We start from the raw sequence: 25,535 nt of genomic DNA on the forward strand, positions 1-25,535 counted from the left end.
CAGCACATAACTTCTACACAGCCAGTGGCTGGATTGCATGTATGACATACCATAAAAAATCAGCCATAAAGCATTCTGTATAGACAAAATCATCACTAAAAATTGAATAACTCAAATCCACTGAGTACAATAGCAAAGTAAACAAACAGTCAAACAAAGAAGAAACTGGAGTGCCAAGTCCAGGAGTCTCTAGAACAGATTGCACACCTACATGCTCTTGCTTGACCATGAATGCTAAAGTTTCGAAAAGTCTTCATTCCAAAACAATTCTTCACCACACTCATCAGAAGAAAAGAGAAACTGAGAGCAGGAAGATACCTTTTCTTTTCCTTTCATTTTCGTTCAAAACAAAAAACAAACAAACAAAAAAAACCAAACAACCAAACACCTGTTTTATAAGATTACCTTCAGAAGGCTAATAGGAAATATTCCATCCCTGAATTTTTAGGCACTGCTTCTGAATGCAGTTTAAGACTTTCAGTCTCAAATTGGACTGTTTGAAAAAGAACATGTTTTGTTCAGGTGATTTGAATATATTCTTAGAATAAATAATATATTTTTTTCCCCCATATCGGTACACATAATTCCAAGTGAGAAAATAAAAGAGAAAACGTAATTTCTGTGCATATCAGAATGCTTAGATAATTAACCAAGTATTTAAAAAAACAGGACAGTGGATTTGTTCAGGAAGTTCTTAAAAGCCAAAATAGAGTGGAACTATTAAAACCTGGCATAAATCCAATCTAAGGCTATAAAAACTACATACATAAATACAGGCTTAGCTCTTAATGGAGACTGCTTCTTCTTCCTTCTACCAGTAACCCATGGGGCAGACTTACCACTACTTGTTCCCAGAAGTAAGATGTCAGAAAAAAAGACCATTTGTAAAACATTACTGGGAACCAAATACCTTTGGCAAATGAACAGGTTTTCAAGTAAATCAGGTTCTAGACTGTTTGCACAAAGCGCATTCAGCACAATTTTTCATTATTTCTATTATTTCATAGTTTCACTTCTCAAGAGGTAACACAATAAATTACTATTTTTACCAGCAAATGGAAAGCACTGCCCTTTTAGAAAGAAAACTTAAATCTGAATGCTTGAATGTAACAAAAAAACTTCTTTACCATAGCAATTACATAAAATGAATATACAACATAGCTTGGGGAGGAGAGAAAGCAGTATTTTTCTGCATGTTAAGAATGCAATCCTCAAAATTATAACACTATAATTTTATTTTCCATCAATTGTAACTACATTAAGTATTTTAAAGCATTATTTGAAGACTTAGTATATACTCAATAAATTGATGTTGATGAGAGTACCAGGGGCATACAAACCAAAAATGACAAAAAATATATTTCTACAACAATAAAAAGATGGCTTTCCTTTTAGACATTTTGTTAGATCATCTGGACAAGTAAGAAGAAAAGTGAGGCCCATTTTATTTTCTTTCATTAGTAAATTTCAAAACTAGTACAACAGAAATCATTCTTTTTTTTTTTTTTTTCCTTTCTTCTTCTTTTTTTTTTTTTTTTTTTTTTTTTTAAAGGGAGCATGGATGGGGAGGTGTTTATAAACTTGCTTTTTTTTTTTTTTTAAATCTGGATAAGAGAAATGTACAAATTTCACACAACTACATCACTAATGTCTAAAATCAAATAAAAATAAATATTGCATTAAATATAAAATACTAATTTTAAAAAGGCCCCTCGGAATTTGCCATCATTGTTTTGAAAAGAAACCAATAATAAAGCTAGCTGTAAAATTGCTACTTTGGAAGACTTGCCTAGAAGGACATTAATTAGGTCTCATAAAGGATCAAGTCATATTACTCCCAGGTGCCCAGAGCATGCAAAGACAGTCAATACATTTTCTTCTAGGAAACGTAAGTTGAATTGAGTAAATATTCAGCATATGGAAGATAAGGAGAACAATTTTCCCCACAGTAGGGAGAAATTTTTTAAGGCTTACAAATACGTATTCAAAATTTGTTGCTTTCTTCATGCACTGAGAGACTCAAGCATCATAACATTTGATGGAGTACTTATAGTGATTATTCCCTGACATTATTCCAACACCGATACAGCATTATTATATGCTGTTTCTGTGGGTTCTGACAATGAGAAAGAGATTTTTTTTAATTTCTGAATTTTATTTGTTAAAACAATAAACTCCAAAAGTCCAGAATTCATCTGGAAATAACATGCTGAATATATGAATACAAAAGATTTAAGTTGCATGCTGCAACACCACCAGAACATGATTTTGTTCCCCTAGCAAAATTCACAGTAACATATAGTAAAAATTATTGAAGTAACATTCTGCCATTCAGGTACATTCAGTTTGTTCCTGATCTCCCTCCCAAACTCCCAAAATCAATTCACAGCAATTCTCCAAACCATTTGCTGGCCTTTCAGGTTTTGGTAAACAAGTTTCTCTGGGGACAAATGAAAGCACATACAATCATACAGCATGCTTCTTTTCATTTTGGGTCAAAAATAGTCAATATTTAACATGTGCAGCAGCTGATTCAATCACTTTTTATAACACTGAAAGCATTCATGAAGAAAAAAAAAAATCAAAGATATTCAGAACAAAACCTAAAATAGCATATTTCAGTATTTCAGTTTTTCTTGGATATTTTTCTATTGACTCCAATTTATGTTTTATGGGCTTGTGAACTTGGACATTTTTCTTCGTATAAAAGATGTTGATGGAGTTAATAAGCCCTGCCAGTAGGTTGTTCCAAGCTTTATTTACAACACCTGGAATTTTGGAAAGATTTCTTAATGACTTCCTCATGAATACATGCACATATATAAGCATATATATATTTATTCCTAAAACTTACTGGAGCATGTCATCATCTATTTTAATGCCAATTTTGCACTTTTTTTTTTTTTTTTTTTTTTTGGATCATACATACTTCTCTGTTCACTTAATGTATAATTGTACTTAATAATCAACAAAATTTTCAGCACGTTTAGCATGCAAAGCAGAGTGTTTCTGGGAAGAGTAAAGACAGGAGAAATACAGAATTATGCAAAGAGCTAAGGGGAAAAAGTTGGTAATTTGAGGAATATTATCTTACACTTTCATAGCAAGAGAGTAGGCACTCTCAAACCCTTGAGAAGACAACAATAAGCTCTAGACCCACACAGACCCATAGACACAGGTAGCACCTACTAGAGCAACAATATTGCTACACTGCTACAGAAGACAATCCCCTATCAGACAACTTCTGATACATAAAGCTACTGCATCTCTATGGTAAAGCCAGCCATGAAGCCACATCTCTAATTTGTCATTATCTAAATAAACAGGTCTGAGGATACATGCATCTTAATATTTATTATTATTATATATTTTAATTAATTTTTAAAGATCCTTATAATACTTGTTGTCTACTTACTACCTCTTTAATCTAACAGCAGAAATCCAACCTCAAAGTAGATATGCTTACCAGAAATCACCTGAAATCAAAGCCACTGCATGCATATTCCTTGGGATTTTAATTTATATATCTATTTATGGTGGGGGGGAGGGGTAGGACAGCGAAGGCTTATGATTTGCAGGATTTGGGTTCAGTTCTTCCTCTTGTTCCTGATCTCTGGCAGAACACAACACACTACAGCACTTTCAGGACATCTGATTTCCCATACACCATATCAACCTACACGAATACCAGGAAATAGCCTGGTAGTTATCTAAGCTCTGGCACAAGCTACTTTCTAATCAGTTACTTTCCTCACCCTTCCCATCTGAGTCATTGTCTGACTGGTTCTTTCTCAAATTTTCAAATAATTATCCATCTGCTAATGCTGACTTAATTTAGAATGCTGTAGAATGTGAAAACACACTAAAATCTAGTTACCGTTAATTAATAAAATACAGGTTTGACTTCGACTCTGATATCCTAGTATAAAAATTACCTCTACACATATCATTTATGCAGTCTCAATTTGAAAAACACTTGAAATATTAAAGTCTCCATCTAATCAAATGTGCAATGTGGAAAACACTGAGTGTTGTAGCTCTGGTTTCAAGCTGAAAAACGTTGCAAGCTATATACATTTCTTCTTTTTCAGAATAAACGAGAAAGAGCTTGGAATGTGCTCGTCCTGACTGCTCCAGTTTTTCACCTGCTCCCTGAACTTTGTGCTCCATAGGTATGCAGAAGGAATTCAAGAGTTTGTCCAAGGTGCTTTTTAAGCTGTAATTACTGGTGAAAAAGGAAATTGAACACTGATCTGCCTTTATGGCTTAAAAACAGAGAAGAATGAATCCCATTTTATTGCAATGAAAACATGTTAACGTTTCAAAATTATAGCCCTAAATTGTTAAAATGCCAAAAAGCTGTCTCTTTACAAATATTAGAAACTTCACAAATTCTCTCAAAATTACCAACTCTGCATGTAATCATCTACTTAGCAACATGTAAGTACTTTAACCTCTTGATGTTTTTTCTCACACACACAAAAAAAACCACCACTGAATGTTATTATCTATAGATTTGTTTTCCCAGTAGACTTCCTTTAACTCCTCTTTAATATGACTTAAAATCTGTAATCTTGAAATGTATGGTTTTCTCATATATTACAGAGAACACAGTGGCTTTCTAGTAAAGCACCAATAGAGCAGTAACTAATACATAGAGGGCCTCACTGTGAAGTTTACCACCTTAGAGGAATCCATGCCAATAAAGTTTAGCTTTTACCTCTGTGATTGGTGAGGTCTCTGGATCCTGAAGGTAGAGGTGTATAGCTCATCTCTGGAGAGATTGAGGCAGCATCGCTGGAGGCCTGTGTGATAAAACAAATACTATCAGTGTTTTGAGCAAAGGTCATTGAGTAAACAGAGACAATTCACCTGTAAATGAGTATTCTGATGTACATACAGGTGCACAAAATCACCAATCATGGAAGACTACTGAGAACTGAAAGAAAGCTTAATTTGTTTTCATTAAAACCAGTTTCAATCTTGCAAGGAAGCTGCACTCAGAAGTTTACACTATTATGTTAAATTTCATTGCTAGAAAATATTGCCATACAGTTCACAGCTTCACAGAATTACCAAGTTAACCAGGAAAACTTTGGGCAGCATTAAACACATTCCTTTTAGTGAAATAGAAAAATTTTTACCTGAAGGAATTTACTCGTTCACAAGCAAAAAAAAAAGAAGATAGAAAATAGAAAGCTGGAATAAGACGCTATACTTTTCAAAACAAAGCAAAAACTAGATTTCCAAATTCCACTGTTCTGTAATCTAAGCAAAGGGATCTCTTAAGAACGATGCATATAACGTTCAAAAGTTGTACAAGTATCTAGATTAATAATGAACAGGCAAAACCCATGTCAGATTTCTAAACACTTAAAGAAATATCAAGAAGACTTACTGAGAATCCTTAAAAGAAAATGTTAAGGGAGAAGAAAAGAAACTCATTTTTCCCCCATAATAAAGAAAAATTTCAAGATCCTATGATTCTGAATTGAAAACATTAAACCACAGTTATTGTTTTCTGTAAACCAGTCTTAATCTGGTTGAAGAAGATTTCATCTGTAGAGCAACATAAAGCCAAGGAGAGCCATGTTTACCATCTTGCTTTTTAGTTATTGAGCTGTGAAATCTCATTCTTGGCTGATATGAAAATAATGGATCTTGTTGATGAATAGGAATCATCATGATAGTATTTTAAAAATTTAGTTTGAGTTGGATAGATAGCATGGTAGTGACATGCCCAGCTTCATTCAGAAACAACGTCTACTAAAAGTTATACGATAATTTCTGATAGAAAAGATAAAGGAAATTAAAAAAAAAAAACAACACAAAAACTAAACTCCTGAATTTCATAACGATTTTTAAGAGGAATCTTAGAATAGTTATCTTCTATTCCTGTTATTCCTATATGTTATTTTGGCTTACAAATTGCAAAGTCACTCAAAGCAATTCACATAAATTTATTATTTTTAATTAATTGTGTATATGAAATGAATTCAAAACCAGATTTACAAAGGCTAGTTAAGATGAAAGCATAAGATAGGGCTAAAATGTCTTTGGGAAAAAAAAAGCTTCTAACCAAACTAAACTTGAGAACAACATGGAGAAGTCCAAAACGATGAAAATCTCCAATATTTTGTTTGAGAACTTAGAAATCTTTGTTATAGCTGTACAGATTGTAGTACATTAAAATGTGCAAGGGTAAGTGACTGAGTAGATTTGTATACTAAGCTTTTGTTTTCAAAGGCCAGCTGTGAATTTTAGACAGGTTTGTCAGACCATACAGTCCCATTTTAGTCCTTGGCAAAAATCAGGACATAATAGGAGAACACATCATGTGTTAAAACAGACAGGTTTGCCAAAACAGCAATGATGCTATGTATGAGGTATGAAGAGTGCTCTAGAAAATCCTCTGCTCACTTTCTTACCAGTGACTGTGCACCCTCCTTTTCAGAGAGGTAATACTGTAAATACAACTTTTGCTTTCAGACAAAGTGAATGATCTCTTGATTTTAGTGAACTGTAAACATACAGCCCTACCCACACTGGACAAACAAGGGATTGGAGATCTTATCTGTGACAACCAATATAATCTGAGGATATCTAATACCTCACAGGATGAGATGGATGCCTCTAACATCCAGCAATATGACACCTGAAATAAGTTCCAGGAGCAGGTATGTGTTCACAGCTATCTGTTTTCTTTTGGTCTGGAAATTCTGGGTAAGACAAGAATAAAAATGTCACTACCTATTTAGCATAAGACTTCATCCCTGTAAATCATTTCAAAAACTGGAGGAATAAGTGGTCACATACTGTACACCCTAGATGTTATCTGCCTATTCAAGTGTACTTAGCTGGGACTTTGATAATAGTGAAGGTTTCTCTTTGATACTTTTAATCTCAATTTAGACTGTTGACAGCTTGATGATAGCTTTTCCTAAAATTACTGGAAGAGACTTTGCCTTTTCAGCAATAAACCACTGACTGAGCAAAACAAGAGCTTCTAAAAAGCAGATTGGAGTGAAGGGGCAATTGAGCTTTATTTCAAATTTTAAGAAAAGCAAGAATGGAAAGGTTTGTTTATTGGTGTTTTGCTGCAATTTTACGTACAGTATATAATTCCCTGTCAAATATGGAACAGTTTCATTACCTTTGAGCTAAGTATTCAGTTAGAGCAACTTTAATTCTATGGAATATCATCCAGGGTTAGGATTGTTTTGTACAAACATTGCCTGGAACTCTGAATCACGTTTCTGATTAAACCTGTGCACCAGCAGAATGACAATTTGTTTTCCCCACTGCAGGAAGACATTTGGCCCCAAATATTTTCCAAAGAGATTTGTATAGATTACATTACTCTCGATATTCACAAGAATATTTTGACAGCGATTGCACTGGCATGTGACAGTTGTGTCTTCGAGTATTGGTGACATATGAAGTTCATGTTGCAATGCAGAAGGTAATTACAAAAAGCTGGTTAAAATAAGAAGTAGCTTCAGTGTTATATGTACAGGTCACCAAATAGCTAAGTGAATAAATTCTAATAGTATTATTACTAGAAGCACTTATTTCTGCAAGCATTCCAGCCATAGTACATAGTACAAAGCATAGAAGTTACAAGGCCTATAAAGTTACTCACAGTTTTAGTTATGCACATAGCCAAAAATTTGCTAAATTGAAGTCTCTATCTGTCTTAACATTAGCCTGTAGATTTTGTGGGGATTAGGAAATCATATGTTCTCTTGAAGAGTAAGATATAGCATGATATTATGCTATATTGGCTATAATGGAATATCCTCAATGCTTGTTAATACTTTATATTCTTCTATTTTTGTCATGTAACATAACTTGTATTTGGATCCAGATATTTCTCTAGTAATATTTCTCCTTGATATGTGAGAGATCATTGTTATTTCTATGACATGCGTCAATTCTTTACACACCTATACATAGCGGTAACAGTAGCAGTCATCAATATATTATTGTGACAAATTTTACAATACAGGAAAAATAGCAGCATTTTAGCAGCTTCCTGAGAAGAGTTTAACAGATATGCAAAACACTTATGGTAAGTGACATGGTAAATAAAACCATTTCAGTGCACACATACAGAGGGAGATTTCCTTAGCTAAATATATTTAATTCAAATATAAAGCCACCGAGGGAAATCTTTGTTTACTATTACTAAATGCACCTGTAGTCAAGGCTTAACTATATTTGAACCTGATTATTATAATTCTAGGAAATTATATAAAAGTTTGCACAATCTTCTGTTTAGTTTAAGGACTAATCCTGAATCATGTGGGCACATGTATCTTAGCCAGAAACACAATGGCAACAGCCTTCAATAATTTCTACGTATTTGAAACTTTACCTAAGAGTATTTCTACCAGTAGGAGAGCAGCTTGTCAATTCACTCCCTAATACTGGCTACAGTAGCTCACATCTCTAGGCTTTCAGTGTATAAGATCATCTAGATTTGTTCTCTTTTGAGATAAAACATATAGATATATTCCACAGACCTGCTCAGCATTATAAATATAAATAAACAGATAAATAAAGTAGATATAACTAGAAACTCATTTATGGATGAAATATTAATTTATGTACATTAATCACGTATTCACATGTGAAGAGACACATAGCCATATTAACAGAAAAAAAAAAAAAGTATTCATTGTGGGTTGAATTTATTACATGCCTGTGGAGAGTATCAAACACTACTCCAGAGGGAATGTTTCTTCCCATAAATTTGCACAGTACCAAGCACAATGAGGCTTTAATTTCACTATGATGTCTTTGAGAACCTCATGGTAGCAGAAGACATTACTGGAAGCAACAGTATACCAAGTCTTTGAACACTCTGTTCTAGGAATGAAGAAATTTATTTATAACGTATCTGCTTTATCATGAACTCTGGAACCATACAGAAAAGTTGCTAGTAAAAGAAAGAGACAAAGTTTGAAAAAAAGGGATAAAGAATGAAACTAGAAATATAAGTAAAGGCAGACAATGAGAATAGAGCAGGCTACAAAAGCAAAAATTCTTGCTTTTCTTTCCCCTTTTGTGAATTAGGATGCAGGTTTCCAACAAGCCAGTGCTTCTGTAACCAATCATTATGCTGCTACACTTAGAATTACAAACAAGTGACATGGCACAACACACAGGAGACAGTTTTCCCTGATGAAATGGGATTTCCCGGTTCCCCTGCTCCACAACCAAAAACAGCTAACAACAGATTAGCATTTGCATCTACTAAACTTGCAGCATGAATTAAAAGCACTTTAATAAAGGCGGGGAAGAAGAGAAGGGGGACTGATTTTGCCACAACTTGCCTGATCTCTGTAAGCTTACTTGAGATGAGCTCCTTGCCCTGCATAGAATCAGTGATTTATTTAAAAATCTGATTTTAGATACCAGATCATAGTAATGAAATAAAACAGGAGAACAGCAAACAAGTGTTGTTTGGAAGGAAAGGGTACTACTTTGTTAATCTAAATATCATGTTCTGATGAAGATCACAAAGATCTGACTGACTTCCATTTATCAGTAACCATTAAAAAAATAAAAATAAAACAAGTAATTTAGCCAGAAGACAAATACAATCTGACTACTGCAATCTAATCATTTTAATTTACAAATGCATCTCATTACAAAGATTTTTTCTTTTTTTGTTAACTTAAGAGAAAAAAGTTTTTTTCTTATCAATAATGAAGAAAATTCATAAGAAAAGAGGAGAATGAAAGGGCAGGTATAGGTAGGGTTAAAGGATTTATTGGCTTTCGTCTTCTTCTGCCTACAAGTCCAATAACCTTAATTGTAAAATAACAATCAGGAATCTGAACTCTTAAGTCTGTCATGCACAACTTTTAGTACGATGTGAAAGTGAAAAATGTTTTTCCAGTATGCAAACATAAAGGTAAGCACAAAGGGAAAAAATGAATATGGTAATACGTTCTAAATTTCAGAGGAAATTGAAATCAGCTCCATAGAGGCAACTGACTCTCAAGAGTCTGTGAACTAAAGAAAAAGTATATTAGTTCAATGCCTGAATTCTACTATTCAAGGAATAAAAATACAATATTTGGTTGGTACTACTAAGGGAACATTTTGTGTAATATCAGGATATACTATACATCTGCTGCATCGAAACAAATTGGTAGAGACCAATGGTTCAAAAAATACAAATGGACTGCTATTTTTGGCAGCCACACACATTCTTTCAAGTACTTTCAGCTGCTGAAGAAAATAAAGGGGGGACTGAATTTCAGATAAGCCAATCCTTTTTGACTCATGGGTTAAGAAACAGCAAATCTTAAATGAGACTCTTTCCAAATTAAATTTCTCTACCAGTCATTTCCCTTTTATATTTCTAAATGTCAGAATAAACCAGCATTCATCCAATAAATCCATACCTGTGTTAGCAAAAAAATGCTGCAACTCATTTCTGACTTTTCTGAGTTTAATAAATATCACAAGTGTTTCAGCTATAATTGAGAGTGTGACTTTGAATTAAGCAAATATTCATTGAAGATGTTTTGCCATGCTATTTTCATCTCAGATGCTGCTAATGGAATAGACCAAATTATTGTAGGACCAGGAAGACAAGGAGAAGAGTGATCTTATATTTTGGTTGACCTTCCAATTCCAGTGACCTTTAACAAGAAAAGAAAAGAGGATTTTGCTTATTTAACAGAAGTAGCGGAGCTGAAGAAGACGCAAAGCATTTCAGAAAATATTTCTCTCATTCTCATATAAGAGAGATTATCACTTCTCACTTGAATTTACTTTAACTTTTGGTTTGTATTTCATATTAAATTGCAAGGTTGAAAGCAAGGTGCAACTGGATCAAAGATGTAAATGAATATAAGATAATTCTTATGCATTTAAGCTTAATTGAGTGTAATCGATATGTCTGGTGTGCAGCCAAATTCAACTATTGTGAAAAGCACCTAATGTATGGACATTATTTTTGGACTACTGAATGCCAGAAAATAATGACCTGGCATTCAGCTTTGGTGAATCAGACCTTGAATTTTCATCTAAGAGCAGTTTTGAATTATTACCAAAGATAAGGTGTAAATGTGCAGGGGAATTTTATCCATGTTTCTCCCATGAATCATAAATGAGGGAAAAAAATTACAGACTAAATTGCACTTAAAAGGAATAAAGTCTTTTCATGTCATACATGATTTATCAAAATGATCTCATTTTAAGGGTACTGTGGTGTATCTTGATTAATAACATTAGTAAGCATGATGAATGGCCTCTTTAATGGTAACACAGAATTTATTGGCAAAATCCCTACTTCTACCAAAAAGAGGAGGAAGTAAAACATGCAGCAGACAGTTACTTACAGGAACAGGTTAAGTAAACTCTCTCCTGTATATTTTGCTTTTAAGAGGTCTTTGAAAATTCAAAATTTGAGTTTATCCTTAGGTTCATATTGAAAACAAAACTCTCTCAGCAGTTCTCTGCAAAACAATCTGAACTCAGAATGTACTGTAAAAGGATGTAGTTTATTAAGGTCTTTCAAGAGCACTGCCTCCATCCCATTACAACCTACTTCAATATCCTTTTTATTTTGCATTAATATCTAAAATGTTTCTCTTCCATTACTCCATCTCCCGCCTTTCCCCCCTCCTCTTTTTTAAAGCCTGCTCCAGCCTGCCCTAACTAATTTCCTTTTGGGCTGACAGATCAGAGGCCTTCCTACCACTGTTCCTTTTAGACCTGTGAAACCCTCCTCGTAATCCTGCTGCTTGTCCACAATTAATCTTTCCAGTTGCCACATTATTAACACTACCACCCACAGACAGAGGATGCCTGAGCACGGCTGGAGTCTAGCTCCCCACTGGAGCATCAAAGTTGTCAATCAGACACTAGTCAGAAAGTTGCCTGCTGTCAACATCAGAGGTTTTCATCCTCTCCTACTCGCTGATCAAACATTTTTCTTCAGAAGATTAATTCAAAGTCCCCACCCATTTCCTCCCATATCCTCTTTCCCTTTTAGGTTTACTCAATGATCCATCTTCTATATGGAAAAGGAAGCAGTGTATAATAGAAATCCTTTCAATTCAAAAGTTCAGCAAAACTAAATTTTAATCCCAGCTGTTATCAGCCCCCACCCGCCCACCCCCACCCCTGGCAAGTTAAACACCTTAAAGAGTTTGGATTAGACCTAGTCACAAATGCCTTTGATCAAAGGCTCAAAGACTTTACACAAATGTAATCACAAGGCAATGACTGCATCTAAGAAGCCTGAATTGATTTGTTCTACTGTAACATATAGCATACAAAAACACCCATTAAGCTTTCTGACTTCTAAGATCAAGTATTTTCAACTTCTGTCTCTCAAAGCCAAGTATTTCAGCATCTTCCTAATGCTTTTTATTTTAAATTACAGCGTTAAAAAAAAAAAAAAAAAAAAAAAAGTAGCTTCTTATTGCAGGATATTTGCATTTTATCTGTTTAAAAATTATATCTTAGCTACCTGTGTTTAGCAGCAAAAAGGATGCAAGAGATTCTGCTGCTCATTTGGTTTACAAGCTGTAGGAAACTTCTCCCTAATCACAGCCCAGACTGTAACATTTTCTTTTGTATATTTTGTATATTTTACACCTCAAGTGGCTCAGTATTTTTCATTATGCTAGATAATGGAATTTGTCCCTAAAGGACCACTTACCAATGCTTGCAACACAACAGTGAATGAAACAAGAACTATTAATATAACCCAACAATCTATTCATGTGAAATTTAATGCCTAGTTTTAAAAGGAAAATAAAATAATTTGAAATTACACAACAAAACAAATTTGAACTTGCTAATTACTATCCTCTGAAATAGATTTCTGAATCCTTATTGACATATGACTCAAAAAAAAGATAAAAGAATAAGGGAAAATCACTGCCTTGACTCTTGTACTGTGTTTGGGAAAGTAAACTCATCCAAGAAATTTACATTTTTTTCTTAAATTTCTTTACCAGCATCTTTATCAGTTAATCTTCAGGGAACATACATGCTACACTGCTTGCATTTGCAGCATGCAGAAGCATTCACTCAGTGCACATTCTAGTAAAATCAAATGAAAAAATGGATGAATAAACAAACAATCCTGTCATACTCTGAAACAGGAAACAGTCTTGCCAGAAATTTCTGAAAAGTCACACACTTTCTTTGAGGTGTCTGGTAGAGCAAACCACAGATGAGCCAAAAGATGTAAGCAGATGCTAACGTTCTTCAAAGATTCCCCCTCCCCAGTGCTCAAGCATGGTTATTCCCTGTGTTTCACTCACTGCTCTGAATGAGGAGGGAACAGGATTGAGTTCTACAACAGAAGGTGCCAAAGGCTAGGTAAGTCACTTACGGGACTGGAAATACATTGATAACTTGTTAGATTGTCACTCTCCTCCAGTCATTCTACATATTTCTCAACTTATGATATCACAACTACAAAAGACAGCAGTTTCCTTAAATATTCTTGTCTAAATCCTCCTGAATGAGAGAAGACTTAAATGCCTTCTTTCTAGCAGAATGTTTGGAAATGCTCTACGTTCTGTCAAATATTACGAACTCCAGAATGTGTTATCTTGAACATAAAAGTACACTGTGAGGAATATTTTGAAATATAAATGACTCAGAACCTCTACTCTTGCTTTTGCAAACCTGATGTCCACCTGATGTCCTGATTCTCCAAAAGCCAAGGAGGAACCAGTCAGGTAAATTGCTTTTTGGATTGGAACCTCTGTTTCATAAATTAAATCAGTAACATAATGCCATCACTTTCAAACAAATTCAAGTCAACAACAATCAGAGGAATGCGAAACTGCACGTGTGTCTCACTGACCAAACATAATTGCTTGCAATGTTAGAAGGCCAGTTTTGCTTTGCTGTTCATTCTGCTGCCTCTGGGTTGCTCTATTTTTTTTTTTTCCAGATGTACGGACAATATTTCAAAAATGAAAGAAAGGTCCAAAAACTAAACTAGACAGCCCAATAACTGTTGTTGAGTTACACTAATAATCACATTGCTTAACAGGCACAAGAACCGAGAAAATGGAAAGTTAAAAATGTTTTTAAGGCACTTTCATTCTGCCATATGGGAATAAAACTGAACTGCAGCTAAAACTTCTTGTCACACTACTGAGTCAGCAGAAGGGGGTGCTGTAGTGTAATCTATTTAAAATGCAAAAACAGTAACTTTTGTAACAGCAGATTAAAACTAGCATTTTATTCACTTGGCATACCCACAGCATACCGAATGCTGGAATCAGACTTGTCACTGCACACTGCAGGTTATTAATAGAGCTCAGAGTGGTGTTGCTAAATGTGCAAGCTAAAAAGCAAATAAACAGAAATGGATTTATCCATGGTATTTGTTTCATGGGAGAATTCAGCAAGGCCTGCCTTACACAGCACATTTGTATATCCAAGATCACTGAGGTTCAATTTTTTATAATTTTCTTTTATTTTTATTTTTTGGATTTGACTGACATCCACTTACCACAGCCTGAAGTCCTGGAATATGTCATCTATAACATTAACATTCTAAAGAAAAACACGCTTATTTCCCACCTGGACAAATAAACGTATTAAAAAAGACACATAAGAAAGAAGCCTGTGGCTCACTACCTCTTCTATCTAATGGGCCTTTCTGGACTCTTGTGAGCCAGCACAGGAAAAAAGTCAAAGGCTTCAGCAGAAACAAATCAACACATTGTGCTACAGCTTTACACTTCGTTTTCTGACAGTGTCAGGTGTTAGGACTGGCAAGTGTGTGTTTCCCCTCTCTGTGCAAGCCAATTCCTGTTTTCCTCATCTTGATCTCTCAGAGATTCATCAAAAATGCGATTTAATTACATCTCCTCCTCCTCCTCCCACTCACCAAAAAGACTGTAAACATGACTCCTTTTTATCTCCTGATACATCTGGACAAGTAGACAATGTGCTAAAACAAAATAAATCTGCCCTGACAGTCACATCAAAGGGTTCAGCTAGGGGCTTGCAGCTACTTAAGGCACAGGAATGTTGTTGCTAAGCATCGCTCTACAACCTATCAGTCCCTTAAAGAAGAGCTTTTTTCTTTCAGAGGGAGATGAGGAAAGCTGGAGAGTGGGAACCAGACTGCAAAGGGAGATTGGGGATTTTGGAGGATTTTGAAGCTTAAAGTGAATTGTGTGAAGAAAAGGGGTTTTGTTTTGTTTTGCTTCTTGACATACAGCCTATGTTTCAGGGAGGGGAAGTAAGCAGGGAAGGAGGGGCTAAAACTTGTTGATGAAACATTTTCTGAAATTTACCCTTGGATAAATATAGGCAAAGTCTTTGATATCCTTTTCCAAATCCCTGTACTTACTGTAGATTCAAAATAGAAAGACTGAGAAAAAACTCATTAGGTCTGGGATACCAAGCCTGTAAAAATATATTGTGAAATGCATTCTCTACCCTGCTTTTCTATCAAGCATTTGATAAATATGTGTGCACTCCTAAGTACATGAAACTGGTAATAAAGACCATATTTCATAAACATGCTACACGGGGAAAGTTTTGATACCTATGCACACAACACAATTTGATGCTCGATTTACTAGTAAAAACTATTCCCTTTAGAGAGAACACTTCACTGAAATCATCTGTTTTCAGCACTGTACCCTGGAGAACATTCAGTACTCACAACTCCAAAGGAAGTGAAACCCATGCTAAAGGCGAGACCATAGAACTGCACTAACTACAGACATAGCCATGATGAAATGGATAGCAAAAAAAAAGTTCAAATTATGCTCTACTCTCATAGACACAAAAACATTCAAGACAGGTACACAACCCAGACAGAAAAGTACGAAACTATTATTTTTCAAGCTTAGTTATCAGGGTCAGCTAGGAAAACCCATAGTTTAGTTACAGAGGTGAACAAACTTCCATTATCCAACTATGTCTTTTAAAACCAGTTAAAAGGTTTAAAAAATCCTCCTGCTTTTTTAAGAATTAAACAAAGAAAATGTGTAAGGGACTCATTCTACATGCAGGGTAACTATCAAGAACATGAACAATTACTGAACCTGTGATATTGCACAAATAAATAACACTTAGCATTATCTTCAGCACTATCATATTTATTAAACAGTGACTGAGGGCAGCAGTAACCATTTTTATTGTCCCATATAGCTCTTATTTTCTAATTAAACAGAAGGTTATTTCCACTGCCAGTGCAACCATTTATCTTATGTGAGTGTTACATAATATTTTTTGCCAGCCAAGCCTGACTGTGAAGTGTTCTGTGTGGTGAACTGTGGCCCAACATGCTTTCCTGTTTGGTAATCAAAGAAATGGGCCATTTTGTGCTATGTTAATAAATAAACTTTTTGCAATTTCTCCTAAAACATGATAAAGCTTATACTTTGTCCTACCCTCTAGCTTCAATACAAGGGCAATGAGCTGTATTATTAAAGATATAGGTCAAGCAAACCTGATGATTTCAATCCTGTGGGGTGCTTTAGAAACTGTTGTCATATTACTGAGATCATTCTGCTGTTCCTAATTATTCCTCTTGGTTGCTTCACATTTCAACTGATTTCTCTCACACTTATGTCAAAATTTATAAGCTGCTCTGTGTAACAACACTACATTATTTCCTCACTTGTTATGGTAATATAGGACAGAAACTAGGAGAATGCTTTAATCTAGCTGACAAGGATAATGTAGCCTAGAAATGTAATAAACTTTGAATCCCACCACAGAGTTGTTGGCTTTTTTTCCTCTACCGTGAAACATTTCACATAGATAGACATCTTAGAAAAACTAATTGCTACAATAACTTGAATATTCTCTTAACTGAGTTGCTTTTATCAGGAGAAAAAAAAAAAAATAAAAAAAAATTATCAGCATTGAAGTGTTTAACAGCCTGGGCATTCTCCTTATTCCTGTAATTGCTATTGTGCAACATTCTGGTGACTGCACTGAAAAACTACATAGTGCCAAAGCAAACGTTTTTCCATGGAGTCTGTGCATCAGGCAAACCATTTGTAATTAACAGGCCAGGCTTTAACACGGCTGTAACACATCTCCAGCTGACTGGCACAAAATTTTATTTGCACTAAGTAGCTTGACTCTGGGCAAACATAAAATCAAGTTTATATGATAGCTTCATGTTGTACAGTGCCTTTTGAAGGATTTCAGAATGTTGGGAAAGCTGCCAGTGGAAAAGGATGTTTAATGAAAATTTTGAGTTTTAAATCTAGTGCGGATATTGCTTGCAATATGGGCTAAGATACAGAAATATTATTTCCTTCAGAACATACAACAAGGTATGAAACAATATTTAGCAAAAAACATACAACTCCAGATAGAAAATATTCTATCAATAACTCAAACATGACATTCATTCTGATACTTGTAGGGACAGTTTTGCAGAAATAGCTTTGTCAAATGCTGGAATGTTCTTTTAAAGCACTTTTAGTCATCAGCAAATGGGAAAAACAACAATCAACAAACACAAACTAATAGATTTGTGAAGAAAGACATACAAACTCAAAGGTTTGTGGTATATCATCATGATAATACGAGAATGTGACCACTGCATCAAAGCAGTACAGCAATACAGCAGGAACAAGAGCACTGTTTTACAATCAAAACTTTTAAAGGAACTTTTTTTAGCTACATGAAAAATATTATTTAATTGAATATGCTTACAGGAACCAGAAAGGAGGCAGATGACACTGGTTCCCATAAGAAATGCTCACCAACATAACAGTAAGAAGAAAAAAAGGAAGACCGTGGAACAGATTTCTGTTTTTTCTCTTTGTAGAGTTAATGACCTGCCTACAGATAACTTTGCAAGGTTCGAGGGAGGAGGAGACAACAGTCAGACAAAATATCTTCTGAAGAGTCTCACATCTGGATCCCAATTAGAAATGGACTCCCTGTTATGTCCTGACAGCTGGCGGGATGAACTGTTCATGTGTTTATAAAGTGAGATCTCTCTTTATGACTTTGTTTTTTCTTTCCCAGACAGAAGGCTCAGCGTGTACAACAGGACTCGCTTTGTGTCTTCCATTTGGCTCCTCAGCTACCACCTGCCAATATGTAAAACCTTCTTCAAAGCATATGATTTTAAAAGTCTACGTTCAGATTTGTTTCCAGAGTGGATAGCCAGAAGAAGGCAATGTCACAGCCAATTTTAAAGCTGAGCCATCATGGAAAGTGCATTTAGGCTTTAAGACTGACTTGACATAGCATAATACAAGTACAGGAAAATTGGGAAACATTAATCATATGGCTAAGTGATATATCATTAACTTGTAAACTACCTGCTTAGAAAACGGAAGTGCCAGTGGGAATGATTAAACAAAGGAACAGGAAATAATATTGAGATCTTCAAAAATTAAAGATGAAAGATACAAAAGCAATAAATTGTAGTGCCACGTGAGCAGTATCAAATTAGTATGTTTACCTGCCTTTTACTGAATCAAGCTAGAGATGTTGGGAGGCACTAGACACTATAGGAGGGAGAAAGAATCAAAAATAGCTATGGAAAATGTAATAAAAATGTATGAAAAGTTCTCAAAAGCAAAAGTGCTCTACACACAGATAAAAAAACTGTTAAGCTGTGATGCTTTCAGATTTGAATTTACATAAACTCCATCTAAAATAATGTCCTATATAAACAGTGCAGAGCTGTCTGAGACTTCTTGTTTTTATTTGTGTTTTGGTAAACGTGATTAGAACAGGGTGAACATCATCACATAATCAATTTTTATAATAACATTTTTTGAACTTATTAAGAAATTACATTCATTTTTAAATTTTACGTAGTGGTGAGGAGTTCAGAAAGGGCAATGAGTTTCTCAAAAGTTGGCTTTGGAGTGTGGCCACTGATGGGAATTTTTTATTTCTTGCGATAATGGACTTAATGAACATTGTTCCTCCCAAAAACACAATGGATTCTGCCTCTCTGAGGGATTCTAGTCCTAGATGAGCAAAACTTCTAACTAGTGTTTCTTACCTGTAAAATGAAGTACTTGACAAAGTCTATCCCTCAGCTCTAGAAACTATTCCCTGCAAATGTGCTTATCTTCAGGACATAATATAGTTCAGGGATGAGAGGTCAATTATTTTATTTTTTGTAAAACGTAGGAGTCACTGTTCATTTAGATGTCTGTGGATTTGTTTTTCTTTGTTTCAGCTGTTAGTCAACTTTCTCACAAGGCTTACTGAGTACTGATGTACTGAGCGCTTCCAGTTTCAGATACAAATCTGCCATGTACAGCCTATCTCAACTCTAAGACACTTTTTCCAACAAATTAGCCTTGCCATTAAAATTCATTTTTCCTGTGCTGAGTGTGTAGAATTTCAGGTGAACTACGTGGCTCTTTTTATATCCATGAGATAGGCACCAGAGATGATATTTTTTAAGCTCCCTTATTTACCCAAGATAGAATTTCCTGGAATTTCTCACCATAACTTATGTCATCTATTCTTTTACGAAATCTCTTTGCCTACCCCCCTCAAATCAGTTGTCTTTTTTAGTCCTCCAGAGCCTTTCTAGAACCACAGGTTTCTCCAAAACTAAACACTGTATTCTCATAATAGTTGCACCACAAAAAAACACAGGGATGGAGTCCCTCATACTTCATATCTTAAAGTACTATATCAGATGTGTATGCTGGGAGAGCGCATTCAGCTGAATAACCACAAGTCCTTTTCCGAGTTATTGATTTCTAGGATAAAGTCCCTGGTCTATAATCATAGCTTGCAAACACAGTGTTTTCACCTGGCTTTGTAAAAATGAATACTGCTTGCCCATATCCAGTCTGACTTCTACTGTCTCGTTATTTACTGGTTTTCCAATATTTCTTTCCAAATATGGAAACCTTATCTCTAATGATTTTGTTTTATCTCATCAATAGAAAACATTATGCAGCACAGAACAAACAAGATTTCCATCAGAGCATGTCTACTTCATCAACATGAAACCTGTTCACTGGTGCTTAATTTACTAGATGTATGCCATGATTAATCTCTACTACTCTATCTTCATAATAAAAGAATAAATAAGTGCAATATTCGTTAAACATTATTACAAAACCAAAAGAAAGTCAATACTGAAGCCCATGGCTTGCACTGAGCAAGCAGACAAAGGACAAAATGAACAGGAGATCGTTTATTATTCGTGGTGTCATCTATCTGTTTCCTTAAACCAACAGTTAAACCAGAATTGGTTGCAGTTGCTAATAAGATGACACTTTCAGAAAAAGCATACACATTTTATATAGTGTAACAAATACTTTGTGAATTTTAAAACTGTTCACATAAGTTGGTGTTATGCTTATTGTGGAATAGTAGAAACTTCAAAGGGAATTATGGTAATAAGGATGGATCACTAAACTGGTGGGGGGGAGTGGCATGAATGTTTCCCTTTTCTTATCCTTAGCACACAAAAACTGTGTAGAACTAATACTAATGCTACAAGCAGACAACACAGATTTACTACAGACAAGAGAATGACTCAGCAACCAAATAGGAAGAGAAAATAAACCTGGGGCATACAGCAAATTCTGTCAACAAGTGCTTTGAATTTGTATTAGGAGTAAAAGCGCAAAAAGCAACAGAGTAAATCAATATGATCTGAAATTCTACACTTTTTAAAAAAATATGTTGGTTTTTTTTTTCCTTCATAATCTATTGTTACTTCATGATCAGCTGAGATACTGTGAAAGACAGGACAAGGAGCAGTGGCCTAGAACTTGAACATAGGAAGTTCTGTACTAACATAGAAGAAATTTGTTGTGGTAAGAACGATGAGGTACTGAAATAGGCTAACCAGAGAGTTTGTGAAGCTTCCTTCTATAGTTCAAGGCCCATCTGGATGCCTACTTGTGTAAGGAATTTGCTTTAGCAGTAAGGTTGGACTTGATTTCTAGAGGTCCCTTCTAACCCCTGCAATTCAGTAACTCTGTGTGATTCCATGAACACATAAAATATAAAGATGTGTCACTCTCTAAGTGACACTCTGAAATGACAGTGATTTATCAAAGCACTATAGCATTTCTAAGAGAAGTTCTTTGCCATTGTCTGAACTTTACATGTATTCCTTAGAATTTACACTTCCTACATTGCGTTAGCTTTCGAAAGGGCAACACCATTGGAATAAATGCTTTTGGTTTGGTCGGTTATTTTTTTCATTTGTTTGTTTTGTTTGTTTTTCCTGTTTATGTAGGACAAGAACTTAGCAGAAAAAACTTGCATACTAGCATGAAAGCAGGACTGGTACCCTCAGTTCCATACTTCATATAGAAATGGAAGATGGAGATCATGGTAGCAAATCTGATGTCCATACATCTACACTTTAGAACAGAGAGTTAATTGTTCTCTAACCACAAATTCCTAGAAAACAGAGTGAAACAAAATGAGCTGGCCTACATATCTCTGACTCCTCTGCTCCTGTTGTCCCATTTTATGTGTGGAAAAACAAAAATAAATATCATGGTAAATATCCTCAATCCTCAGACACTGATTTAAATGAAAGACTGATTTTCATTTACAATGATTGTGAAACATTTGGAAAAGGTGCAAAAAAAGGCTTTTCATAACACTGTGTGGTTTCCACAGTGGAACTGGGTCTCATCACCTACTTACTGCCTGGCATGACTCTTGTTATTATTATATCTATAGGAGGCATAAACAACCAAAGTTAAAAAGGAAATGTCACATTTTGACTATTCATGTTAGAATTCATTTTCTGTAGCTCATACCTATTGATTAAATTACTAGAAACAGATTGATGCACAAAATGTTTTAGACTTGGCAAAACAATTGCTTCAACAGCACTATTTAAAAAACCAAAACTTCTCAATTCCTGAAGTAGAAATATAACTGTTGCATCTGGATTCCATGTTTTCTCTCATTGAAGCACCTTTGTGCTAAACAATGCATTTTTAAATTTTTTTTGGCAATTGAATCCAGCACTCAAGCTACAATATGATTGTATTACTCAAATACTTTATTACTGCAATAAAACAGCACTTTCCACTAAAAATAGGTATTATTAAATTGGGCTTCAAGAACTGCGTCATCTAATACTGAATTTTAAAACAAAAAAAACTATAGTCAAAGCTCCTGTTGATTTCACATGCACAAGATTACATGTTTACAGGGCAGAATAATATAACACAAAAAGAAAAATGTCCCCAGCAGCTTACACAGTTACACATGGCTAAAATTCTGATTTTAATGTGATTTTATTTCTTACATCATCACAAATAGTACTAGAGAAGCTCCCAGTTATGTATCATATAAAATACCCAACTTTCATTACTTCATGTTCCTCCTAAAAAGGAGCACCCAACAAATGGTTACTTTTTAGCATTCTCAGTTCTATGCATTTCAGCTAGAGAAGATTAGCGGAGGCATACCTGCAGATAGACACCTGTAGACTAGCATTACTTCATTAATTTCCCTTCGTGACAACAAAGAAATCAGGTTTATTCCTATTTCTGTGATCCCTAAGCAGTTGTATTGCTTAGCAAATTATTCACACGTGCACCTACAGAGATTTAATCATTTTTACTTAAGGAACAGCAAGCACATACACGTCTTGTGTTGGTTAAGAGATTGGCTTGGTTAAGATGTCTCAGTATTGGTTTGCTCTCTAAAATACATCACATATGTAAAATTCTTCTGTATCTTTAACTCCTGTTTTTAAAAAGGCTATGTGGATACTAATTTTTTGCCCTATAAGTCATGTTGGAAACAGAACTGCCAAATGTTTTTCTGCACTATTAAAAAGAAGTTAATATAGATCCTTTTACAATTTCTTAATTTATGGTTATAATACTGAGAAAAGAAACAATCATTTAAATCATGATTACTGTAAATGTGATATTTAATGTAGTAACAATTTAACCTCAATTCTAATCTGAGGGAAAAATAATTACCTATTTTAATATAGTTTCAAAATTATATTCTATTGTATCTGCACACAACCTGAAATGAACAGTCACAAATATATAAACATCAGAAATACATAGAAAAAAATATCTTTTCCAGCTCAGCTACTTGAAATAAAAGTCAATTACAACATCACTACCACTGCTACTTGCACTTTACCAGCCTCAAATTCATTGAGAAAAACAAAAAATGAAGCTCAAGTAAGCAAAAGATTTTTCAGTGAGACATCTATGGATTTCTCATCTTTCAGAATAAATTTGACTTTTTGTTTCTACTTTTAATTCTACAGCATTACCTTATCCATTTCCTTCCTCTCTATTTTCATTCAAAAGAGAAAGGAAGTTTTTCTTTAAAAAAGTTTACAGTTTTACAATGAAACAATCTTAGAGAAAGACTTTCACAGCTTCACAAAATAGGCAGCTCTGGGAATGTTTCTAAATGTCAGATATTCATCTAACAAGAATTAAAACAGGGCCTGTCTATAGTCACTTAATATGGCTCAAAAATATATTCTCCTAAAATCAGTGGTGAAAAGTGCCTGAGGAGGCCATCAAAGCCAGTAACAGGGCTAGGAGTTACGTGCTTTGAGGAGGGGCTGAGGACACTCAAGTTGCCTAATCTGGAGGAGTCCGGAGACAGCCTCACTGCTCCCTGTAGCTCCCTGAGAAGAGGAAGGAGAGCACATTGTTGGGCTCTGCTCTTGCAAAAGGCACAAAGCCATGGAAGCAATGGTCAAACCAGGAAACACTCGGCATTAGCAAAAATTGCTTCACTGTGTGGGTGGTCAAACACTGGAACAGCTTCCTCAGGAGGAGGTGATGCCCAATGCCTGTCAGCATTCAGGAGGTATTTAGACAACATCCTCAGTGATATGCTTTAAATTCTTGATGGCCCTGCTAACTAATCAGGCAGTTTATCTCAACGATCTTTGTAGTTCCCTTCTAGGTGAACTATTCTAATTTCAAATCAGAAGACTGATGAAAAAGAGCTATATTTCATGTGCAGCAGCTGTTTTTTGAAATAGTCACACTTAAAGAAAAATTAACGGAGCTAATAAAACCAAGAAAAAATGCTGATTCCAGATGTTGGATGAAATTCATTGGGGGGAAAAAAGGCAATAAACTTTGCATAATAAATTGTAAGGGTAAAATATACAGAAAATATTCTGTCAGGGCAGGAGACATCTAGCTTTATTTTGTTCAGGCCAGAATGTAAGTCTATTCTTACACAATGTTCTGAACTGAGGTGAGTTTAAGTCTTTTCCTGAAGTAGGCCTAATGCATCTATCAGAACAGCTATTGTATAGCATGCTTCCACAGAAACAATTTTAATGCAACATATTATTTTTTGCAACACATTATTGCTTTTAACTAATATCCTGTACTCTGGAATGAGTTTTATATTTTTTAAAATTAATTCAGTATTTGAAGTAATCTCAGCTATACAAATGCAGGCTGCTAGTAATGTTGGTCTGGCAACTTAGAGAAAAAATATCATTGTGATGTTCTGCTCAGCAGGAATGGTGTTGAGTGAATATTTAATGATTTACTAGTTCTACTTGACTGAGCTCGCGCCCTGTAAAAGGATCATATGATCACTGATCACAAGTTAAACTGCTTTTGTTTCTCACATGGCATGGACTGAGGGTCTGTTGTGTAGTACCAGAGGTTCGTGTGTAGCTCTGTGTAAGACAAGGGGAGGTTACATACAACAGGCAGTTAATGGCTGATACCAGCAAGCACTCAACTGAATGGAGCTCATGAGGTTGAATTTTAAAAAGGTAGCTGACTTTGCAGCTGGAACCTTTAACTGTGTTTTTACCCATTTATTCCTGGATAAGTAAACAGTTACTGAATGCTAAAAGGGCCTGAAAGCACTGCTTTAGCCAAAGGCTAATCTCTATTTCTCTGTGGATGAAAGAACTGAAAACAAAACAAAACAAAATATTCTCTGCTTCACATAACACAAAGGTAGAACTGCAATAAATGATTCAATTAATTTTAAACTTAATGTTGCTTTACCCTTCATTTCTAATGAGTGCTTTGACCGTTAAGAAAATAGGAAAAAAAAAATAGTCTATAAAAAAAAAAGAAAAAGAAGAAATATAAAACAAAATAGGTCAGAAAGGTTTATCTCACATGGAGATGAGATACAGAGAAAAAGTGATTGGTGAACTCCTAGCCATATAGCTTGAAACCAGAAAAAAGGTTCATCATTCATGTTGTGGAAAATGCAAGCAATGTCCAAATGTAAGAGATACTGTGAGGCAGTGGTCCCCAACCCCATGCCTTGATTTCATTGTTCAATACTTTTCTTAGTACTGCTCTTGAAATTAATGAAGACATAATTCCTTTGTCAATTTTGTCTATTCAAAGTGTGAAGAACTTGCACTGGCTATGTGAGGAAGGATGTTGCATCACAGGCCTGATCTATAAACATAATTCAACAGCTGAATTCTCTCTTCTAACTTATCTAGATGCATATCAAACTCCTATCACAAGGTGAAATTTTTTTCTAGACAGAAATCACTGTTTGACTTTTTTTCTTAAGGTTGAGAATCACTTTTGGGCTAAAGGCTTCATACTGATTTT

The 25,535-nt window shown here is 34.9% G+C and overlaps 1 protein-coding gene across 1 annotated transcript in view; it reads right to left on the reverse strand.

Moving 5' to 3' along the window:
* LRMDA (leucine rich melanocyte differentiation associated) overlaps window positions 1–25,535 on the reverse strand; it is a gene marked incomplete at both ends in the record, with an annotated part of 643,830 nt that overhangs the window by 95,781 nt on the left and 522,514 nt on the right. The window contains 1 exon segment of the mRNA XM_079536293.1: window positions 4,721–4,805. Within this exon segment, the coding sequence (XP_079392419.1) occupies window positions 4,721–4,805 (85 nt within the window).

The sequence above is a fragment of the Tetrao urogallus genome (genome assembly GCF_951394365.1).
Source record: "Tetrao urogallus genome assembly, chromosome: 5".
Classification (NCBI taxonomy): Eukaryota; Metazoa; Chordata; class Aves; order Galliformes; family Phasianidae; genus Tetrao; species Tetrao urogallus.